General features: G+C 32.5%; 2 protein-coding genes across 32 annotated transcripts in view; both read right to left on the bottom strand.

Annotated features, from left to right (window-relative positions):
• Positions 1–10,653: 10,653 nt before the first annotated feature.
• LOC106619355 (putative glutathione-specific gamma-glutamylcyclotransferase 2) lies at positions 10,654–12,143 on the bottom strand. The gene is made up of 2 exons (XM_014237400.3): positions 11,888–12,143; positions 10,654–11,811 (listed from the first exon to the last, which is right to left on the bottom strand). The coding sequence occupies exon 2, from the start codon at positions 11,789–11,791 to the stop codon at positions 10,763–10,765; it is 1,029 nt and encodes a 342-aa protein (XP_014092875.1). The 5' UTR covers positions 11,792–11,811; positions 11,888–12,143; the 3' UTR covers positions 10,654–10,762.
• A 5,484-nt stretch (positions 12,144–17,627) lies between these two features.
• gish (casein kinase I gish) overlaps positions 17,628–22,340 on the bottom strand; it is a 108,398-nt gene continuing 103,685 nt past the window's right edge. For 22 of the 31 annotated variants that reach the window (XM_070108284.1, XM_036373130.2, XM_036373131.2 and 19 more), the window contains 2 exons: positions 21,485–21,591; positions 17,628–21,333 (listed from right to left, as the gene is read on the bottom strand). In XM_070108284.1, coding sequence (XP_069964385.1) covers positions 21,258–21,333; positions 21,485–21,591 — 183 coding nt within the window. In that variant the 3' untranslated portion in view covers positions 17,628–21,257. The remainder of the gene's footprint in view (positions 21,334–21,484; positions 21,592–22,340) is intronic. The other 9 variants (XM_036373135.2, XM_036373161.2, XM_070108339.1 and 6 more) reach the window with 1 other exon arrangement.

Genomic DNA, 22,340 nt, shown 5'->3' with positions numbered 1-22,340 from the left:
GTTGTTATTGCCATTGTTTTTGTAGCACATGCAATATTTATTTCAATGATGATATCGATGTCGCCTGCGAGCACGTGCTGTGAATTTTATTAGGATATTTTAATTATGGTCACTGCGCGATGCCCGGTGACAGGCGCGGCGGCGAGAGCAGTCACCACGGCAATAATAATAACAATAATAATGAAAGCGCAAGCTCATGTGCAATTCTGTGCGTATGTGTTTCTTATAGAAAGCCTTGCTCTATGAAAATTTAAAACACTTTTCGAAATTCTCGTTTTTTGCTCCACTTACATCAATCGTAGCTGCTTTTAATTGATTTCATGCTACAATTCGTTGCATATGCAACACTCAAAAGTATTGATCAGCACACTTTGATACCAATACGAATATGTTAGATGTTTAATGTATCTTCTGCAATAATTTTTTCCATTTCAATTAACGCCTGGGCTCATTAATTGGGCGCTAGTTAAGTGCTGGAATTGGATTTGCAAGGAAGCGATAAAAAGCGGTAAATACAAGGAACGTTTGTTACTTCGGCGAATTTTCGATTAGAGTTATGTGTTAGATTTTAATTCCGTTTTACTACATTGTTCTCGATTTAAATATATTCTATTTAACTCCCTATATTATATACAAATCTACAGCATATACCAAAAAGTAGCTTGAGGAGTGTTATCTGGGCTCTACACCAGGCGTAGAAAACATTAATTAATTATTTACTGGAACCCATATAGATGATACCGAAAACGATGAACCCAGGTGACATCCAACAGAAACTTTTATTGAAGAAAACGTTTACTTCGGTTACACCCCGGTTAAAATACCCTTCACAAATATAAAAGATTCCTTACAAGAACTTGATTTCGATCAGACAGCTGTATGCTATAATGATTCGATCTCAACAATTTCTGCTCAGATTACATTAATGCCTAAGCCAATAATCCGTGATGAATTTCGTGAAAATTTCTCGTCACTTGAAAAAGCTTTCCATACAAGCACTAGATTCCGATCGTTCAATTTGTCTGACAGCTATATGCTATAGTCATTCGATCTATACAATTTCTTCGGAGATTGGATTATTGCACTAAATAATAATACATGCCAAATTTCGTGAAGATACCTCGTCAAATGAAAGAGTTTTCCATACAAGTACTTTATTCCGATCGTTCAATTTGTATGACAGCTATATGTTATAGTGGTCCGATATTAGTGGTTCCGATAAATGAGCAGCTTCTTAAGAAGAAAATTACGTGTGCAAAATTTCACTATGATGTCTTAAAAACTGAGAGACTCGTTCGCTCTTCTTGTTATTTATTTATATATATATACAGACACTATAATATCCTTCTGGGTATTTGTGGTAAACATATACCCTGTTCAGGGTATAAAAATTCTCAAAATTTTTTTGGAAGACCCTTAAATGATGTTAGTCAACATAGTTGATATACTAAAGTTTTCAATGAAACTATTTGATAACATCCTTTATGAAAATTCGGGTAAGCAAGAGTTTTCTGGAAAATATGTGCCACGCTAGCTCCAATCTACCAATTCTAACTCTAATTTAAACATTATAGCCTGTCCATGCTTAACACCCTTGATTGATTATATTACCGCTCATCTATATAATCGAAAACGTCCTTTCTTCAGCATTCCAAGTATAGTCGTGTTGGTCACTTAGTCACTTGTTGAACTAGGATTGATCAGTACTGTGTCCAGAAATAAGAAGTTTAAAGTTTTATAGAATACGCGTAATTCAACCTCATACCCAACTTGGTTTTCTATGAATATCAAGAATTACTTCGAAGACATTTAGATTATTTATTTTCATGGCTCTGGCAAATAGGGCTATTCCAAGTGGATGACATGACACTTCTTCTTCTTCAGAGCAACCTACTGAACTAATTTCTATGTATTTGAGCTTTTCGACGAAGTGGAGCTATTGTTATTGCTGGTAGAAAACAAATTATTTTACCGAAAGTCTATGGTCGGATAGAAAACGAGCTCCGCGATTAGATCCAACAGTCGTAAGAACATACGAAATGGTGTACTGTATCCTCCATTAACTTCCAGGGCTGGAGCTAATGTGACGTCATAGCTAGTTCTGTGGGTGTATTTTCATATACTGAGCCTTATTGGCTACTTTCCTTACTCCATTCTATCACTTATTTCTCACAAAATAGTTCAAGTCCCTATACTTGTATATCGAACACCCGGTGGAATTTATATTTTATTTAGACTAAATTAGCTCATTAGCTTAGACACAATGTAGTTTGATATCGGAAACTTGGAAAACCCAGTCAGTGCAATGGGTACCGCATTTGCTCAGTTCGGAGTATGTGTGCAATCGTTAAACCACTTTACAGCAGTATGTGATGAAGTGTGGTCCGAAGGACTTTCTGAGCCATTTCGTGACTGTCGACGAAACATGGATCTATTGCTTTACACCAGAAAACAAGAAATAATTGAAACAGTGGACGAACCTGCTCCGAAAAAGACAAATGCTGTCCTATCGGCCTAGAGCTTTATGGCCTCCGATTTCTAAGACTCCCATAGTGTGATCTAAACATCGGCTACAAAATGGTTACAGGGTACTACTATGTCGTATTGTGGGATTCGTGGCTGAATGGGGGAAAAACGCCTTTCACCTTCCTCACGAAGGTTATTTGAACCCTAAGGCTAGTAATGACCACCTCAATGTAGCAGTTAGAAATATACTCTACAATTGCTGGGTTGGACTCTTTTTCCTACTAAAATCAAAAACATATTTTCTAAATGAGGCCCCGATACAAGGTATGGCAAACCTCTTCATCTTATAAGGCTCTCACTTTGTCGGATAATTTTTACGCCAATAAGAGACCACCATTGGAAAATCATCTACTAATAATTTGGCATATACATATGGTACATATTCCAAGGGGTAACACGCACATAGATACATTCAATCACAATTATATACTGAGTGGAATTAACTATTTATGAATATTCTCCAAAACATTGCAATCTTAGTTCATGACCGGACTTTCCAATCGTTTACTAAATAGAAGACGTAAAGAGACTGCCATATAAAATTGTACTGCCGAACTAACAAATAAAATCCTAAATTTTTCGGAAAAAATTTGAAATTCTTACAAGTATACTATCTCAACCTACCCTCGTAAATATATATGCGAGTCATCACCAATGCGTGGGTTGTCATCGTCACTTCACCAATTTATCGTACAATAGACTTAAGCAACGAACTCGTTAAAAGTTCAATATATAATATATAGAATATTCTCAATTAATGAGACTGCTGCATTGCGTTTACTAACGATATTCGATGATTTTAATGAAACTCTGATGACTCAAAGCACAAGCGCTGAAGCTAAGGCACAATACAATAATACACCACAACATAGCAACAAGCCAACGCCGAGTTAAAGTGATTAAAATCGATGTGCGTGCGCGCGTCAATGGTAAATAGAAATCAAAGAAAATTCAAAAATGGAAATGAAGGTAGCAGAAAACAACAATAATAACAGAGTTTAAAACCAGAATCATAACACATTAGCGCACGGCGTGATGGCGCGTGTCGCATTACAAACACAGACAGACGTCTCATTCGCGACAGCGGCGGCGGCGGCATCAGGCCAAATGTCTTTTTACTCATTTTTATTATGATTTTGAAGCTACTTGAACACACGTCACGCATTTGCAGCCATCTAATTTGAAAATGAACAAAAGTCTAACAGAAATCATCGGTTTTTCGAGTTGAAGACTAGAATAAATGATGTTCGGTTGTCAGCGTGTTGAGCGCTTGCGTGCGGAAGAACGGAAGTGTAACGTCGCGTCACGTTTGTGACAATTTTTTCTGAACTTTTCTCTCTACACTACTTATTGTTGTTGCTTTAGTTAGTTTAGTTGCGAGTGTTATATGTTATTGATCGTGTGGCAGGCATTGTATGCGCAAGCGCATTTGCTTTGTAGCTTCGCCGCGCATGTTTCAACAAGCAATTATTTAAATAGTGTTTAATGAGCAAAATTATAAAAAATAAATTTGAAAAATGTATTTAAATATATTTTAAACACGTGCCTAAATTGGAGCTACCCACAACGCGGAAGTCAGACTCTTGCTGATTGTTAAGACGTACCGGCCTTTAGAAAGGTAAAACTAAGCAAATCATTTAAAAATGGACGAAATCGAGCTATAACTTTCAAAGCCCTCGGATAGCAAATACGATGACGTCAGTACCTCAGCCTGAGTTTATACTGAAAATTTCAGTTTATTATTAAAATATTTTAAAGAAAATAGGTGATTATATTTTCCAAATAGCAATGTTGTTTGGTGATGAAAATTGATAGAATCGATTCAGTACTTTCCGTATCCTCCATATACCAAATTCCCAGCTAGCTTTTACATATGTACAATATATCGCACAATATGTGAGATATTTTAATGAAATTAATTTAACTTATTATCTTAGACATACTGGGGTATGAGACCAAAATTTGATCTACCGGTACATACCCGAAGCCAAGAAAAGGCGAAGAAGGCAAGCACAGCCCTATCGGTCAAAATGATGATAGCCTACGTTTTCTGGAATTCACAATGTGTGATCTACATAGACTACAATCTGCATAGAGTACAAAACGACCGAATTAATGCGGCGATTCGACAACGAATTGTTGAAAAGTCGGTCCAATTGGGTAAAGAATCTCGTCCTCTATGACTAGGTATTGGCTTACATTTCCACTGTCATCAAGCACAAGATTGCGAACTGCTATCGCATCCACTGTATTTACTAGATTTGGCTTCGTACGATTTCCTTTTGTTGTATCAAACTTTAATCAGCCACTCGACGGACAAAAACTTTAGTCGAATTTAGTAGAATATCGCCGCCACGGGGACCTTTTTTAAAAACCTTCAGAATTTTTCAGGTTGGTTAAAGAAATTAAAGAATCCTGTGATCAAGTGTATTGAGATAAAAGGCGACTATGTTAAAAAATAAATCGCCATTTTCCCAAAATAAACTTTATAAACCTTTAACTGAAAAAAAAGAATTATCACATTTCAAAACAATATTTACAATATTTCCTTTTCTTAACTTTATGCTATTGTGAAATATCAAATAATTGTTTATATTTTATACAAGGTGGCAACTTCAATAAATAATTTTTGAGCATATTAAATAGTATTAATTTCACAATTATATTGATTATTTTAATTTAATGTCATACAGATATTCAAAAAGTGTGGCAACTCCGTTTGAAAATAAATTTTAATTTTGGTTCAAAGCCATGAGTCGTGGTTTAAGTCATTAAATATGGCAAACTATTCTACACAAATTTAATTTAATAATTTTAAATATAGGTGGCAACTCATTTAATTAATTTTGCAATAAAGCATAGTAAATATGTATTACTAAGATATCTATATTACATAATTTTATTTAATTTTTTTGTTGTACCCAATTTTCTACATGTGGCAACTTGTTTTAAGCGCTATCCAGCTCAAAATATGTAAAAAAAAAAATTTCCATTTAAGTATGTTTTTTTTTTGCCTTGCCAAATATGTGGTAAATTTTCCCATATTATTGAAGCTAATTGAAACCATATTGATTGCCTCAATTAATGCAAGTGTTTGCCCGCGGCAAAACCAAATAATGCCTTCAACAATTTTTATGTTGATTTGAAACAGTTACTAAGATCATAAGACACACACAACCCTATCGACATTCTTACGTCTGCCGCACAGAACAGAGCAGTCAGCAACACCAACACCAACGGCACGCACACACACACACACACATGCGCCACACGGCGTACGCACCAGGCGGATAAACCACGAACGGCGTGAGCCAAACTGCGCGCGAGCTCAGCTAACTGACTTATTTGACAGGCTGCACTTAATTTAGCGCCACAATTTGATTATTTTCCAATATTGCAATGAGAAAATTGAATTTTTCTGCACAACAACACAAATGCATACACATACTTTCATACAAAAAAGGAAGGATATTGTTTGAATATCGCTTACATATAAGTATTATATAATATTTGTATTAAATATGTGCGTACTTGACCCCAGCACAGTACACACTGCCTTTGTTGTTGGTTGACCACTCAACGTTGAGTTCATTGCATTCACGTCGCTTGCGGTTGGGGCACCCTGCGGCTCCAGCTGTTCTCTGCGTTTGCCAGCACATTTATTTGCCATTCGCACTTGGCCGCCAAAGTGGGAATGCACACGTCCGCGCCGCACCGCCTCGCGCAGACGGCGTTCAGCGCGCGATCTGCGGCGGCGCGGCACACAGAGAATTGGCGCTGTTGTTTTACCACTTAATTTTGAGTCAAACAAATGAGTGCGTTTAGCAGCGATTGGACATGAAAAATCTGATACTCAGTGAAACAGCGCAAAGAACAATAAAAATAATATTAAGAACAATATCAAAAATAAAAAACAACTCAAAGGGAGTATTTTCAAGTCGCAAGTCGCAAGCTTTGATATTTAGTTTTTGTGCCGGCAAGCGGCTTTTAAGCGCTTAGAAGACATACATATGGAGCTTTTGTCAGAATATATTTGCAAGCAATGAATCATAATGCACGCAAAATAAAAGTGTCATATTAAAAACTTCGTTCTAACATTTGTATCGTGTCTTTTTGTGCTAAATAATCGGTGATCGTTATAAGACAAAGTAGCTTTGCTATGAACCTACTAAATGGACCACTATTTTAACTTCTCACTCTATAAAGAGAGAAATTGCATTAAAAAAGCTAAAATTTCATTAAAAACAACGCTCCAAATCGAACTCCATATCGAATATGAGGACCTCCTTGCCTACCATAATAAAGCGGAGCAAGGTTCTGCTACTCAGGTTCCAATTAGATCCACATCAATGCGGCAAGAGTTTATATACTAATTGAGACTCGGCTACCAGAAGAAATCTTCAATTTATTTAACGTTCTGATTCTATTGTTGAACTATTATTTGAATTCGACTTTACTGAAATATTAAAAAAAAAGTAAAAAATTACTTATAAGTTACTTACAACACTTTGCAAAACAAACTGAGCAAAAAGCTCAATTAAAGCTCTTAATCAAGTTTTCGATAATATAAGATAACACCATCATGCATAGAGAAAATAATAGTATATCTTAACCAACCAAGAGATAAAAATTTCCCATTAAGAGGTCTTATTTTCCGGTTCCCAACTCGCAAGGCTTACTATCTTTATATAGGCATCACATCATCACTCTTTTCACCGCTAACTAAAGCTCAACATCTTGTTCAAATATTGAACTTTCTTGAACCAGAGCACAATAATCTTCTATTTTTGGCAAATCCAATTTTGTTATAATACAATCTTACTATTCGCATTCACGAGACGCACAATTAATTCAAATCGAGTTACAGTTGCCATTCTCCATCACTAAGCTTTCATTTTTCAAACGCATTCGCTTCTGCCGGGCAACACCGCGGCAAAAGATCAAAGCGCGCGCATCATTTGTTGTCCTATCTTTAGACCATTTTATTTGCCTGTTACAAATTTTAATAGATTAGTTTCACATGGACCATGTAGCCTAGTAGAAGGAGCAAGCGGAGAAGGCGTACAACGCATACAAAAACGACGGCAATGGAGGTGGCAGCAGCTGTGCGCATCAATTTCCATATTGCACTCAAACGAAAGGGAAATGCGCCACTACCACTTCACTTTGCAGACGGCGATTGTAAGGATGGTCAACTTTACAGTAATGCGCGCGCACCGGTGTAACAACAAATCGGATGCGCAGCCGCGGAAGTTATGAAAAATTAATAATAATGTCGAATCGATTGATTTTGTAAAATCAAAAGCGGCACAGCGCTGCGGCGCGTTGCAAACTGATATGGCTGGGAGATACCCAGGGCGTTTGCGATGCGATGCGATTGCCAACACAGATAGCAAGCGCTTCGTTATCGAGCGCAATAATGTTGGTTGCCGTTTGCGCGCACCGCAGCGGCGGCGGTGGTAGCGGTGACCGGGTTGGCGGTGGCGCGCGCGCATATACACGCAGCCGCAGGCTACTTTTGGTTGAAGTTTTTCTTTTATACTTATTGCATTGCATAAATTTGTATTTAGAATATCTTAGTTACTTTTTTACTGCAAGCGCCTATTACTGCGCCGCTTCATTTGGTGAAGCGCATACCATACACATATACCTGCATTTCTTCGTTTTCCCCGTCAATTGCCAGGCGCGTGCATTTTTGCCTGTGCTCCACTCAACGGTTGTGGCGCACAAATTTATTGGCAAATGAAAAATAGCGCCAATTGCCCGCGGGGCGATGTGCAACATAAACCGCTGCGTTCTATTGATTTACTTTATTCGATTGTTATTGTTGTAATGTATGGTAGTAAAAAATCGTCTTCTTCCTTCATCGACGAGTTATTTTATGCGCAATTAAAGCAGCAACAATACGCCACACCATCCAGCTGATCACACCACGCTCCATGGACTGGAAGTTGTACTCCAATAGCCAAAGAAGTCTACGCTTGAAGGCGACAACATCGTCATCGCCTGCTTCATCTGCGATCACAAGCGCCATCTGCATCCACTGTCTGGCTAAGTATTATCTTACTTCCGCCCACCGTACCGTACCGCTTGCTACGTTTCGACAATTGCTGTCGTCACGCATTTATGTCGCGCCTTTTGTGAAAATAATTTCACTCGTTTCTTCATTTTTCCACATTTATTACCGATTTTAATATTCAATTTGTCCGAATGCCAAGCGTTTTAAAGCTTTGTTTTGTGCGCCTACTTCGAGCCTTCAGGGTCCATTTTAACGTACTTCATACAAGTATACTATATGTGTATACAGTGTTGACCATTCTGCGGCCGTCGAAATCGCAGGGTTGACAGCTATCAAATTGTACTGTTAAGTCAAATACAAATAGTTGACTTAACCACTTCTTATATTTTTAAGCTGGCTCGATTCCATCTTCGAAGTGGCTTCAAAAATTTTTTTTCTATCAGGGGCGCCCCTCAATCGGTGAACCTCCGGAAAATCCTAACTTCTCATTAAAAAACATAATCTATGTTGTAAGAACAACCATCTAATCTAGAACGAAAGAAGTGGCTTGTTCCAAATGTTACAAGTTTGTTAATACGACAAATAGCTTTGGAATATGGCAGCAGAAGCCGCCCTAAGTCGAACAGAACTGCAGTACAATTAATTGTATCCGACAGCTAATAATTCATGTTTCTAAAATACCAGAACTTGTCTATCTTGATAAAATCTTTTTCTATCTGTATACAGTCCCAACTTGCTGACAGATGTATTAGAACTCTAATATTGGAAGTTCGCTCAGAATTTTGGTTGTGGTAGTCGAGGTTAATCGCTTTTTGGTTACCGAACCCGAAACTCAATAAGGTTTATGCATGCGCTGAGATAGTTAACTTTCTTTGGATCTAGACTGGACCTTAAATATTAAAAACCGATGGGGGTGAGATTGAGCATATTTTTTATCTAGCCTAGGAAGATTATATACAAGTATTGTACGTGTGTCGAGCTTATTTGAATTTGCTGGTCAAAGTTTTGAAGACTGCAAAACAACTCATACACGGTCATATTCACGTTCTATCCAAATGAAACACCCTATTATATTGCGTTTTTTTTTTATCATCTAGCGAAAATACTAAAATATGACTAAGCACAAACCTCAGTTTATTTTATAGGCGTGGGACTTGCCATTTCGTTAGGTCGCTGCTAATCACAGTCCAGCTCTAAGACTCTCTCAGCTCTTTGACTAAAAAAGCAATATGAAAAAAAGACAATATTATATTAGAAAAATGACAAAAGAAGCATAGTGTGATTTTGTAGCTTAGTACCCAACAGCGTGACAAAAGTGTTGACGAGCCACACTCAACACTATGGTTCGATGTGGTGGCTTGTGTGAGCACGCGCAACTCTGTTCTAACTAAAAAGCATAAGCAAAGCTTAAGCGTGATGCTGTGAAATTAGCCGCAGGATAAACGATTAATGTCAATCATTATGTTAACGTTTCTGCGGTATAAACGTATTTATGACCCAATTGCTGTTGTTGCTTAACCCTCCCAATGAATTGTGGACGTCGTAATTCTATTAGGAGAGTATCAATGGCTTATATTGAGTTTCTAAAATCAAATTTGTTTAATTAATTTGTTAAGTTCATAGAGCTGGTTCATATATATACATACCAGATCTGCTATTTAGCTTAAGCAATCAGTTCATATAGTAGATTAATCGTACGTGTGATAAGATATCATAAATATCAGTATATTTAGAGTACAAACATCTAGCGATTAGACCTCAAATTATATGGAAGAGGCAGTTTAACCAAAAAGAAAAGTTTCAAATAATCAGCTTGGAAGATCAGAAGTTCCCACGGCAGTCGGGCCTATGTAACCGGAACGGACCCGGATTGTCAACTCGGCAGAATTCTGCCGCTACAACAACAACAACATCAGAATAGTGTCCGGCTACGAAAGTAATAAAACTGTTTCATATAACTTGTTGTAGATGGGACAAGGTATCAATTTATAGATATTTGATACCAATATTTCGTGCAATTTATGAAATCGGGTTTAGGGTACCCTGGACGTTACTATTACACATGTAGATATGTATTTTTTTTTTGTCTGAGTAAATTTGACTTGAGCTGAATTTTCGAATACGAAATTTATTTTTTATTTAAAATTAATATGTACATGCATAGCAATATTTCCTTATGCTCATATATCACATATTTAAAAAAAAATCGAATTAGTTTTAAGAGTTTGTGTCCTGAACGTTTTCAATTTGAGTGCTAATACTCTTTTTGATTTGAAGTGAATCTAGTAGTTGCTTAAGGCTATCCAATTCCTTAACCAGAAAATCCTCACGCCAACCAGGTTGTGTGCATACTTCGTATAAATGTTCCACATCTCTTACCGTCTCGCGCACATCGCCGTCTGTATTGCCCGTCTCAATAATTTCTACAATTTCATTCTTTAAAGCCTTCTCTAGCAATTTCGGCTCATACTCTTCGATTAGTTGTTTTACTTCCGATTCCAATTCAAATAAATGACGATCTCTTTCGCCTGGGAAGAGTTCACGCATGGCATTGGCCAAATTGAAGAGGTATTCACGATTCGGTCCGCTTGGACCGGCAGCTGTGAATATTTGTTGCGCTATCACTGGTATTTGCCACATGTTTCCTGCATACGATGAATTATCCGGTGTCGCTATATACATTGTAATACCAAAGTGATTCTCCAAATCTTCTGGATACTCAAAGAATTGTAAATCGCAACGTTCATAACCATTCTTTTCGCGATAATCCAAATGTGCCAAAACTTCCTCACGATGCTCCTCGGAAATACGATAAGCTATGCCATAAACACGACTTTCTAAACTAACGGTCGGTAGTAGCGTTACAACACGACCCGGACGTATTTTCGTGCCCCGATGATCGATGCTATTTTGGTAGAATAATCTACGGTAACCACGTATGTAGCCACGTTTTCGATCAATGAAGGGGAAGTCTGGTTTCCATATGAGCGAACCATAGCCAAATATCCATACATCATTTTCACTGGGTTTTATAAAACGTGTCTGATTGGATGATATGTGTAGTGATTTACACAGGTTATTAGTGGAATCACGCCATGGTGGCTGATCGGCTTCCGAAATTCTTCTTTCAAAATATTTCTCATAAATATGCTTCACAAGTACTTCCGTGCTGCTACAAATTTCACCATTAAGCGGCAATTTCAAACCTTTACAAAGTTCCACAAAATTCTCTCGGTTTCTAAGCATTTCCTCCCCGTTGTTTTCACCTAAATGCGTTTAATTTTTATTTCATTAAACAATTTTTTATATTTTATAAAAGAAACTTATCATGAATGAACTTACAAAAAATTTTGATAATAAACACTTGTCAACTCGGCAAATGAGACAAAGAGAATCGGCAGCGCAATGTAAATTGGAAAGAGTTGTATATATGTGCATAAACAGAGTTATGTAGACTTGTCGTTATTACAAATTATAGATTATTACCACTGTTTAGTCACCAAAGGTTTCCTTTGTATCTCGATATCAGAACTTAGTTAAAGCCATTCAGACATATCCTGTCAGCGATCTCTGTTGTAAATATTTACGAATGTTGTCGAAAAGCAAACGTCAATACTTCTGCACTGCCAACTGATAGATGATTGCGCGCTACCAGATGTTTATAGAAATCATGCATTTATTTGAAAATAAATTACCCATATAACTTGGGACATTGCTATCAGAGAACGTATATCTATTTTACGTTCTCTGCTATAACATTTCTAAAAGCTAATAATGGGCAAATTTTATTTCAAATTTGTTTTTAATAAATATACTATTTTTTCAGAATAAATTGGTACTTATTAGTAGACATCCAACTTACGAATTTTTTGTAAATTGATAAAGACTCGCAGCTCTTTGACTAGGAAATGGAAAGGTAGCAAAAGGAAATGGAGAAACCCCTTTTTTTTATTCTGAAATTTCTAAACATAATATAATGCAAATATTTCTACTGTGATATAAAGTTTTTATAGTCGGAAAATTTAATGCACAATGGATTAAACAAGGGTAATGAATCCTAACAAAAGAAGGGCAATCACGAAGAAAATCTTTGCAATCATGGGCTTAACACCCTATGATAGGGAGATGGCAAGTGTTCAAAAGTAAATAACTATCTCACCGTTGTTTTAAGCTTTTTTTCTGCAAGGAGCCTGACCCTTTCAACCATTAAATCCACAGTCACCATTTTCAAGAACTGGACGAAGAAGTACAGATCGGATCTTAATATCACAATCGATAGCATTAAAATATGGAAGATTTTAGGTGTTACGCTTGACATCCTGTGCTCCTTCAGTCCGCATACGACCGCGATTATTGCCAAAGTACAGAGAATAAAATCCCCAAGTCGCTAGCCAGCAGCACCTTGGAAAAAGACACAGAAACGTTGTTGGCAACATACAATGCAAGCGGGCGACCGGTCATTAACTATGCAGCACCGATATGGTCGCCTGAATTGTATCTACATATATATTGTCGTAAAGAAACTCAAAAATTTCCGGCATGTCAAAAGACTGTACTCTGTACGATAACAGGATGCCTCCCGATATCTCCAGTCGAATACCTGCATAGTGATCCCTGCATGCTCCCAGTTAAGTAACACAATGCACTGCTCTCCAAGCAGTTTCTGCTGAGATATTTTCCTAGAAATCATCCCTTACAATACATTAATACAGCTTTTTAAAAAAAAGAAAAACTAATGCCTGTTCGAAAAATTTTTTAATATCGTTTTTTTATAAACAAATAAACGTTGGTTTTTTCCCGAAAATCTGGAAATAAATTTCCTGAGGCCGCCATTTTGTTAATTTTAAATAAAACCAAAAAGAATCGTTAACTTGTTATCAGGGTACAAAAAAGTTTTGATCAAGTGCTGGATTATCTATTAATAAAACTAATTATACCCTGAAAAGGGTACATTAAGTATGCCACGAAGTTTTTAACACCCAGAAAACGTCGGAGATCCTATTAAATATATGTATATATTATATAAATTAACAGCATGACGAGCTTAGTCGATTTAGCCATGCGAATTAGTCCCTGAGTTTTTGAGATGTCGATCTAAAATTTTGCATATGTCATTTTCACAAGAAGCTGTTCATTTGTCGAAACAGCCGTTATCGGACCACTAAATCGATATCGGAAATAACTGCCATACAAATCAAACGATCGGAGTCAAGTGCTTATATGTACAACATTTTAATTTGACGAAATAATTTGGCATGGATTATTCTTTAAAGCAATGGTGCGATATCCGTAGAAATTGGTTAGTTGGTATGGCAGCTTCGGTACAACCGAAGTTAACGTTTAATATAGCTTTTGTTTTTTTTGTCCGATTGAATTTAGTTCCCTTATTAAGGTTTTCAACCAAACTGCATTTTGGTAAAAGTTTTGAAATTCAAACTCAAATCAAAAATCAAATCCAAAGATAAGTAAAAAATTTGTTGAACTGGTAGAGTAAACACCTGAAACTGGACGAGACAAGCTATTATTTGGAAACATTAATAAATTAAAGAGTCGATACAATTTACTACTTCTAGTCATATACTTTTTGAGTAAAATTCAAATTTTGAAGGGTTTTGCTTCTCTTCTTGGTGTTCATAATATTTAAAAGCAGGTTTTGTAGCAATCATAGATATCGTAAGTTGCTTCAGCCCAAAATTAAAATCATCTAAAATGCATTCTTGATAACAACCGGCAAAGAAATTGAGAGTTTGCTTTAACTTCAGTTCAACCGAGTGGAGTTGAAAACCGTAGCATGGCTATAGATTTTTGTTTATGCCTCTGACTCCACCCAACCTTTTAAACCCAACAGCCGGGGTAACGTGCAACAATCTTCCGTCAAAATAAAAATTCACTTTCAAATTTTATTTTATATATTTTTTTCTCATTTATTCACTCACTTTGAAATCAATACCATTTCATTCAATGTAGTAAGTAATTGCGTTTAGATTTGATCTTGTTTCATACTTTATCAGTAAATTTTTAATGCTTCCTTTTTTTTTTGTTTTCGTTTTTGTTTTTTTCTCATTTCATGCTATAATTCGCTTAAGTTTTCATTTATGTAATTTCTAACTCGTGAGACATTGATGTGGATTTTATTTTTGTTCTTTCATTTTCTTCTGTTTTTAATTGTTCACTTTTAAATTTAACATCAATATCATAATACACATACATACACGTACATATGATGATCCAAATATATATATATATAATCATATATAATTATGAATGTGAATATGTATTTTGCTTAACGACTTAATTAACTTAATTTAATTAGCATCAGCATACTCACAATCATCATCATGAACATCACGTTCACCAGCATGTTGATCATATCAATCAATGATCGGCTCAATGCAAATAAAATTACGAGTTCCAAGTACTTAATACATATAAAGTTAAATATGCGTATTTTGTATATATATACGTATATATATATATATATATATATATTTATATATATTATTTATTTATTTAATTTAGTTTATTTCATTACTATGTATATTTATATTTAAATGTATCGCTTATACATGATTTTTTGTATTTGTTTTGCGTTTTTTTTATTTAAATACAATATTTAATTTTTTTGTTTTTGTTTCTGAATTACGCTGAAGTTGTATTATTTAACTTCATTTTTATTTTTTCGATAGATTTTGTTTAGATTTCTCCTCTCGACTATCGCTATCGATTAATTATGTTTGTGTAATCATTTATACAGATGTATGCTTGTATGCATGTACGTATATATTTTTAATTCTATATACATATACATATTTGTTAAATTATTTAATTTTATTGTAAACATAATTTCTTTATTTGCTTATCAGTTTTATGTTTTTGTTTTCTTTTCATTAAATTACTACTAAATGGTATTTTACAGGATTTTTTGCGATTTGTAATTTTTATATCATAATTGTTTGTTTTCATATTTTGTTTAATTAATTAATTTTATATAATATAATGTTTAGACTATTTTATCATTTAACTATACAAAAGAGTGTGTGAAGAAGAGCGTAGAAAGAGCGGTGTGTATGTTTTGCCTTAGTTTAAAAATTTGTCATAAGTTTTTTTATAGAATCTTGTTTTGTTGCTTTTTAAATTTAAATTCTTTTAACTAAACTGCAATGTAATTTTTTATTTGTATTTTTAATATTAAACGTTGGAGTGATATCTTCTATAACTGTCATCAGGCAACCGACTTAAAGTATATTTTTCATTTATTTATTTTTTTATATATTTTTATTTTATTAATTTTTTTTTTTTGTTTTTTTTTTTTAATTTTTGTGTATTTTTTCCATTTCATCATTCAAATTCTCTTTTTATCTCATCACTATGCATACGTTTTATCCTCGATTTCTCCCATTCACCAACTTGTACGTGTTTTTGTTTTCTGTTTTTGCTGTGTATTTGTTGTCATTGAGTTTATTTGTGTAATTTGCATTTTTTCTTTTTTAATAAATGTGTTATAAATATAAAACATCTGTTGGTGGCGTTGATACAATTATGTCTCTTATTTAATTTAAACAAATAAAAATTTGAAAGCAACTAAGAAGAATATATATAGAAAAAAATAATAGTCATCGTAATTATATAAAATAAAACGCATTTTAGTTATTTATTTCTATACGTTGTTTTTCCGGTTTTTTGCTCAGTTGTAAAATCTTTTTAAATCTATGAATTTTTATTTAATTTACAAAAACAGAAAACAATTACGAAATCACTAAAATACAGAATTATATTTAATTTTAAATTGAATTTACGTGTTTAAATTGAATAAAATTATAGTAAATTTTATAAAAAAAAAACATTATTTCAAAATTAGAAATAAAAATAAAAAACTTAAATCAAAACTTGTCTATATTATTAAAAAAGGATTATTTATTATGAAAAAAATTGATTCAGCATAATGTGGAATATGTATAACACCATATATTAGAAAATAAATTTTGAACTTTTGAATAAAATATTTTATTTTATTTTTATTAATAAAGCAAATTCATAAAGCATTAAAAAACTAATTTTTATTGTACATAAAAAAAATATAAAAAAAAAACAAAGAATAAATAAATGTCTAAAATCTTTGTTGGCATAGTTTTTGAAAATTTTTCGGAAAACAAATTTGTAAAGCATTTCAAAACTAATTTTATTAAAAACCGCAATTTTAAAAACATTTATTTGGAATATATTTTGAACCTTTTTTTGTCAAAACAAAGTTTTGTTGTAAATAATCAAGACACAGAATTAGCAAGACATCAAAAATTGGAACTTCATAAACATTGTATTTTTAGATACTTTTCTGGAAAGAAAATACGTAAAGCATTTCAAAACTTTTTTTTTTTTTGTAAATAAAAAAAATACCAAAAACTAAAATTCTAAAAACATTTTATTAGAATATTTTTTGCAACTTTACTGGAAATCGTTGAAAGAAATGAAAATTTAAATCAAATTGCTTGAAATTTTGATTTCAAATTTGCAAAGATTATTAAAAATATGTTTCAAATAAAATTCTCTGCTAGGTTTTACAATTTTTAATATTCTTTTTTATTCGTTTACTAATTTTTTTAATAAAAAAAAATTTTTTTTAATATAATTTCAATTTTATCAAATGAAAAATTTTTCAAAAACCTAAAAATATTAACAGAGTTTAATTCAGAAATAAATTTTTAATCTTTTTTAATACAATTAAAAATAATAATAAAATTCCAAAAGAGATGTATATGTATGAATATATATATATTATTTTTAAGAATTTAAAAAAAATTTTCGAATTTCAAAAAACAAAGAATATATTTTTGATAAAATAAAAAAAAAATTATAATTTGTGTAATGTGCACTAAAAAACTATAATATAAATGCAAGGCACTCCAATCTGAATAACTTTATTACTAAAAGCTTAAATTTTTTCTTGTTTTTTAATTATGCTATAAATTAAACAGTTGCCGTTCTCACAAAATAAATTTTAAGTAAAAACTATTTATAATCTTTTTTCCAAACTGTAGCACTAGAAAAAATGTGTGTTTAAACAAATTTTTAATAAAAAATACGGTTTAAAGATTTTGTTGCTGATTTATTAAATAATACAATTTATGTTTACAACTTATTTATTTAGCAGCCAATTATTTTACTATTTAAAAAAAAAATTTTAAATACGTTTATAAGTTATTTATAATTATCTCATTCTAAAAGCCAACAAAAAACTGCAGCATTTTTGTAATATCGGCATTTTTGGATTTCAACCTTTAACTCTTCACCTACGAGACATATTTTAGATTTTTTCACAAATGCTTTTAAATGAGTAATGAGCAGTAGAACTTAGCCTAATTTACAATTTAAGTCATTTTAGTTGCAATAATTTTGTTTTATGTGATTTTTTTTTAATATTTGGTCTAGTTAAGTTCGAAATCCACATAATTTGAATAATTAAGCCATTTACTAAGAAACTAGGTATGTGTAATTTAAAAATAAATTTTCAAAATTTGGTCTAAATTTACAATTTATGAAATACAATTGTTTTACTTAAAAAAAATTAGTAATTTATAGCATAATCAGCGTTTTACTCGTACTATTAATACAAATAATATTTTAGGCGAATAATTTTTTGGATACTAAAAATACTATACATTTAAATTTTCATTCCCTTAACAAAAAATAAAAAAAATGAAAAAATTATTTTTTTTTACGATTTTCACAAAATGCAGAATTTGCTCAATTAAATTTATTTAATTTCTATTTCTATATGTTAATGCGTTATAAATAATATTTTTGGAAAATATTTAATTTTTTCTATGTTCATGTTTATTTTCATTCATCAGTTTACAGGGTAAATTTTTTCGAAAAATTGAGGTTAACAAAAATTAATGACTGAACCACAATTTTCTCAACGCACAGCAAACAAAAAAAAAATCGGTTAGCAGCAATTTTTTAAACGCTAAATCGCACAGCCATAATTGTATTTTGGAAAAAATGAATCAATAATAAAATTTAACAGTCATGATTCAAAAAAAAAAAAACATAAAATAAAATAAATAACCCAACTGCGCAGCACAATGAAGAGCCAAAGCAAATAGTACCTTAAAAATCATAACAAAAATGTGCCAACTGTTTCCAGCGCTTGTTAAAAATGGTTGTTGTTGTTGTGGTTGTTAACCTAACAATTCAAGTTGCGCAATAAAATTTTTGTTGCAATTATTGTTATAACAGCTTAAAATGCGCTCCCAAACTATTTAACATGAGCGTACTTGTTCGTATATAAATATCTGTAGCTCCTGTGACAGCTTTGGGTACAAGTATCTGCAACACCGCTGCTAATGATGATCACAAAATTAGTTTTGGAAAAAAATACTATTCTGTTTTGAGTGCACCTATTACAAGGTTTCAAGGAAATAGTGGAAGTGGCAATTGGCTGCAGCTAAATAGCAGTAACCAAATATGGTGCATATTTTCAGGAGTCAAGCTGTGATAATTGTTGCCCACCTAGCGGCGTATATTTTTTTGTTTTTTTAGAATTTTTCTATAGCATAATGAAAGCGTACTGTTTTTTAAAAAACTATGTTGCGCCGCCAACAATTTTTTTATGACTTTTTATTTATAGCAAAATTAGTTTTAGCAAAAATCGGTGCTCGGCTGCTGTTTGTATTGTAAGCCAATATTTGTTGCAGAAAATCAAAAGAAAAATTACGACACATTTTTGTAAAATTTCGCTTTCTTTGTTTTAATGTAGTATATGGTTGTGTATGTATAGATGTGTGTATATTTTTAATTATTTTTGTTTTTAAATTTACTTCTTTCATTGTGATATAATTTAAATTATACAATTATAAATTAACACAATAACGTAAATATTATTTAAAATAAAAATATTATAATAATTATAATCACTTATAATTATAAGTTATCAATATAATTATAAACATTAATTAATTAATTAATAGTAATAGTATCTAGGTAAGAAACGTTTGCTTTAAATTAAATAAACAAAAAATATATATATGTATGTATGTATATTTAAAGAAAAATCTGCAAATACAATTTGTTTCTCTTTCTTCTGGCGTTAGTTTTCGTTTGTTGTTTTTGTTTTTCGTTTAATTTTTTATATATTTTCCACTAAATTATGCATACAATGTTTGTCGGTAGCGCAAACGCAAAAAATCTTTGCCTTACTGCTGTGAGGAGCTGAACGAACAACTGCTCACATTTCAAAATATTTGACATTTTTCAATTTTTAGTAGTAACTTTTCGCTTTCAAACATAATCCATAGATAGCAGCTAATTAGTTGTTGTTGCATACACAGTGCTGGTTTGGTTGTGTTGATTGGCAGGTTGAACGCTTTAGGGGCGTGAAGGTGGGTGGTTGTGTATTAAATGTAGAGTATAGCTTTAGAATTCAGTGGGAAATTGAGGCGTAATGCGCAAAAGATTTTTTACCAGGGTTGACCGTGGGTAGGTAAAGCACAACGGCACCTTTAGTTGCTTAAAGTTGGAATTTTTCAGAATGGCGTTGATGGTTGTGCACCAGCTGTTGGGCGTGCGCTTTATTAGACGCATGAAAAATTGCTGTTTCGTGCAGAAGTTTACATATATGTAGCGTTAAAGATGGCTATTACGCGAGTAGCATGCCAAATTTGATAAAGCTTTTATATTTAAGATAAATATTACTTTATAGCAGCAATTATTACAGAGCCGATATTGTACAGCTACTTATTTTCTTGCAATAAATTTTCCAAAAATTAAAAAAAAAAAGATTATTTGCGCAAAATTATTGTTTCTGCACGTGAAATCAAATTTTCCAGCTAGTGCGCCTAAAATTATGCTACTTATACAACATGGCCGCTTTTAGGCAACGATATTTCAAAGCAAAGATTAGCTGTTGCACTTGTCACTGTGTTGGAGCATGCATACAACTATGTAATCAATGGGCCAGTTTTAGCCTCAACTACCTCCGTTTTTCGTTATAAACGAAATTTTAATTTTTTTTTTTCAAAAACGAGTACATACCCGTTTTTTGCGAACACTTTTCAATTTTTACAAATGAAATTTACATTTTTATTGTATTTTTTTGAACAGCGCATGGTCGCCCAAACTAACTGTGTGTGCGGGGTATATTGCTGACATAATTTGCTTAATTCCTTATTTCTTCTGCCGACTGTCAGCCAATTTGTTGTTGTTTTATATATATATATTTTTTTTTACAATTTACGCTTCTTCGTTAACGCTTTAAATGAAATGTGTGTGTTTTGAAAATGCATACATATTTTTTTTTGTGTAGATCTTACAACCGTTTTTCATAATCGTTTTACTATATTTTTGTAATTTTCTGCAGATTTTTATATTGTTTTTTTTTTCAAATTTTTTTTTGCATTTTCTTTTCATTTAAACTAAATAAATGGTAAATGTAGTATGTATGTTATGCTGCGTTATGTATGTTTGTATGTATGTATGTATGCATGTATGCGTGTATGTATATAATAAATTACAACGGAAGTGTCGGTGTGTTTGTAGTTGGTGTTGGCGTCAACATCGACGCGGATGGAGGATAACGCAACGTATGCTGTGACGTTGCCTGTTGTATATAATCCTGACTTGGATTATTCAATACGCTATCCCGTGAATTTGAATGTGAAGTGGCGCGTAGCAGTGTTACCGCTTCGCGTTCTGGACTACATTGGACACCGTCTAGTCATTTTTGACGTGATGATTTCTTCTTCTTTCGTTTAAAGAAGCAACAACATCTGCAAAGACAACACAGGAATGAACTGAAATCAAAATAGATTATATAATAACAACCCAAATCAAAGAAATAAGCAGAAAACTTTAGCATATGATAATTATTTATATAGAAAACTAACAAAGCATGTAAAAAATGTATGTATGTATGTATGTATGTATATGAGAACGACAACTTACTTCGTTTCATCGACAAGCTCCACTTCGGGCTGTTGCGTTATAGGAGTATTTGAGTGGCCAGCTGTGGGATCGTCCGCATTCAATTCGCCATTTGTGGAACTCACAACCTGTTTGTGCGAGAAAATAAAAAGAACATAAAATAAAATAATATAGATATAAAGTCATATATAGTAAATATATGTAAAATTAATTATTAATTATTAAAAATAAATTTAAAAAACACACAGTGTTTACGTAGTAAAAATTTTTATTACAATTTTTTAATTTTTTTTTTTATATATTTTTTTTTAATTTTTTTATATATTTTTTTAAATTTTTTTATATTTTTTTTTTAATTTTTTTATATATTTTTTAAATTTTTTATTTTTTCAAAATTTAAAAAAAAAAATATTTTTATTTTTTCAAAATTTACAAAAAAAAATATTTTTTGTTTGTTTTTACAATTTTGTTTTGTACAATTTTTTTTCGTTTTGGGAAAAATTTAGTTGGCTTCGCTTATTGGCCGACAATACACAAACATAATGAAAACACACAAAAATACGTAAAGAAATATATTTTAGTTGCAAGTTGCGCTATGCAAGACGAACACAAACGTGGTAAGAAAATTTAACGGTTAACAGTAGACGCTAGACAAAAAGGTACATACAGAAGTTTATGCTTTAGATATACATATTTATTAAATGCTATGTATGCAAGAAAGGGTGACCACACCAATAAGGTAAACCAAAAAACTGGTGCTCAGGTCGCTTGCTTAGCATTACATAGTTTGTAAATACATTTTTTCATATATAAAATTGAAAAAAAAAATCGACTATATAAAGGCGGAAATTGTTTCAAATTTGCTTCTAAGTGATTT

Source organism: Bactrocera oleae, chromosome 2, assembly GCF_042242935.1.
Source record: "Bactrocera oleae isolate idBacOlea1 chromosome 2, idBacOlea1, whole genome shotgun sequence".
In the NCBI taxonomy this organism is placed as follows: domain Eukaryota; kingdom Metazoa; phylum Arthropoda; class Insecta; order Diptera; family Tephritidae; genus Bactrocera; species Bactrocera oleae.
The sequence above is the reverse complement of the archived record's forward strand: the minus strand, read 5'-3'. Positions and strand labels throughout refer to the sequence as shown.

Coding starts and splice junctions, on each gene's coding strand:
- LOC106619355 (XM_014237400.3), bottom strand. CDS start 11,791: ATGCTTAGAAACCGAGAGAATTTTGTGGAACTTTGTAAAGGTTTGAAA.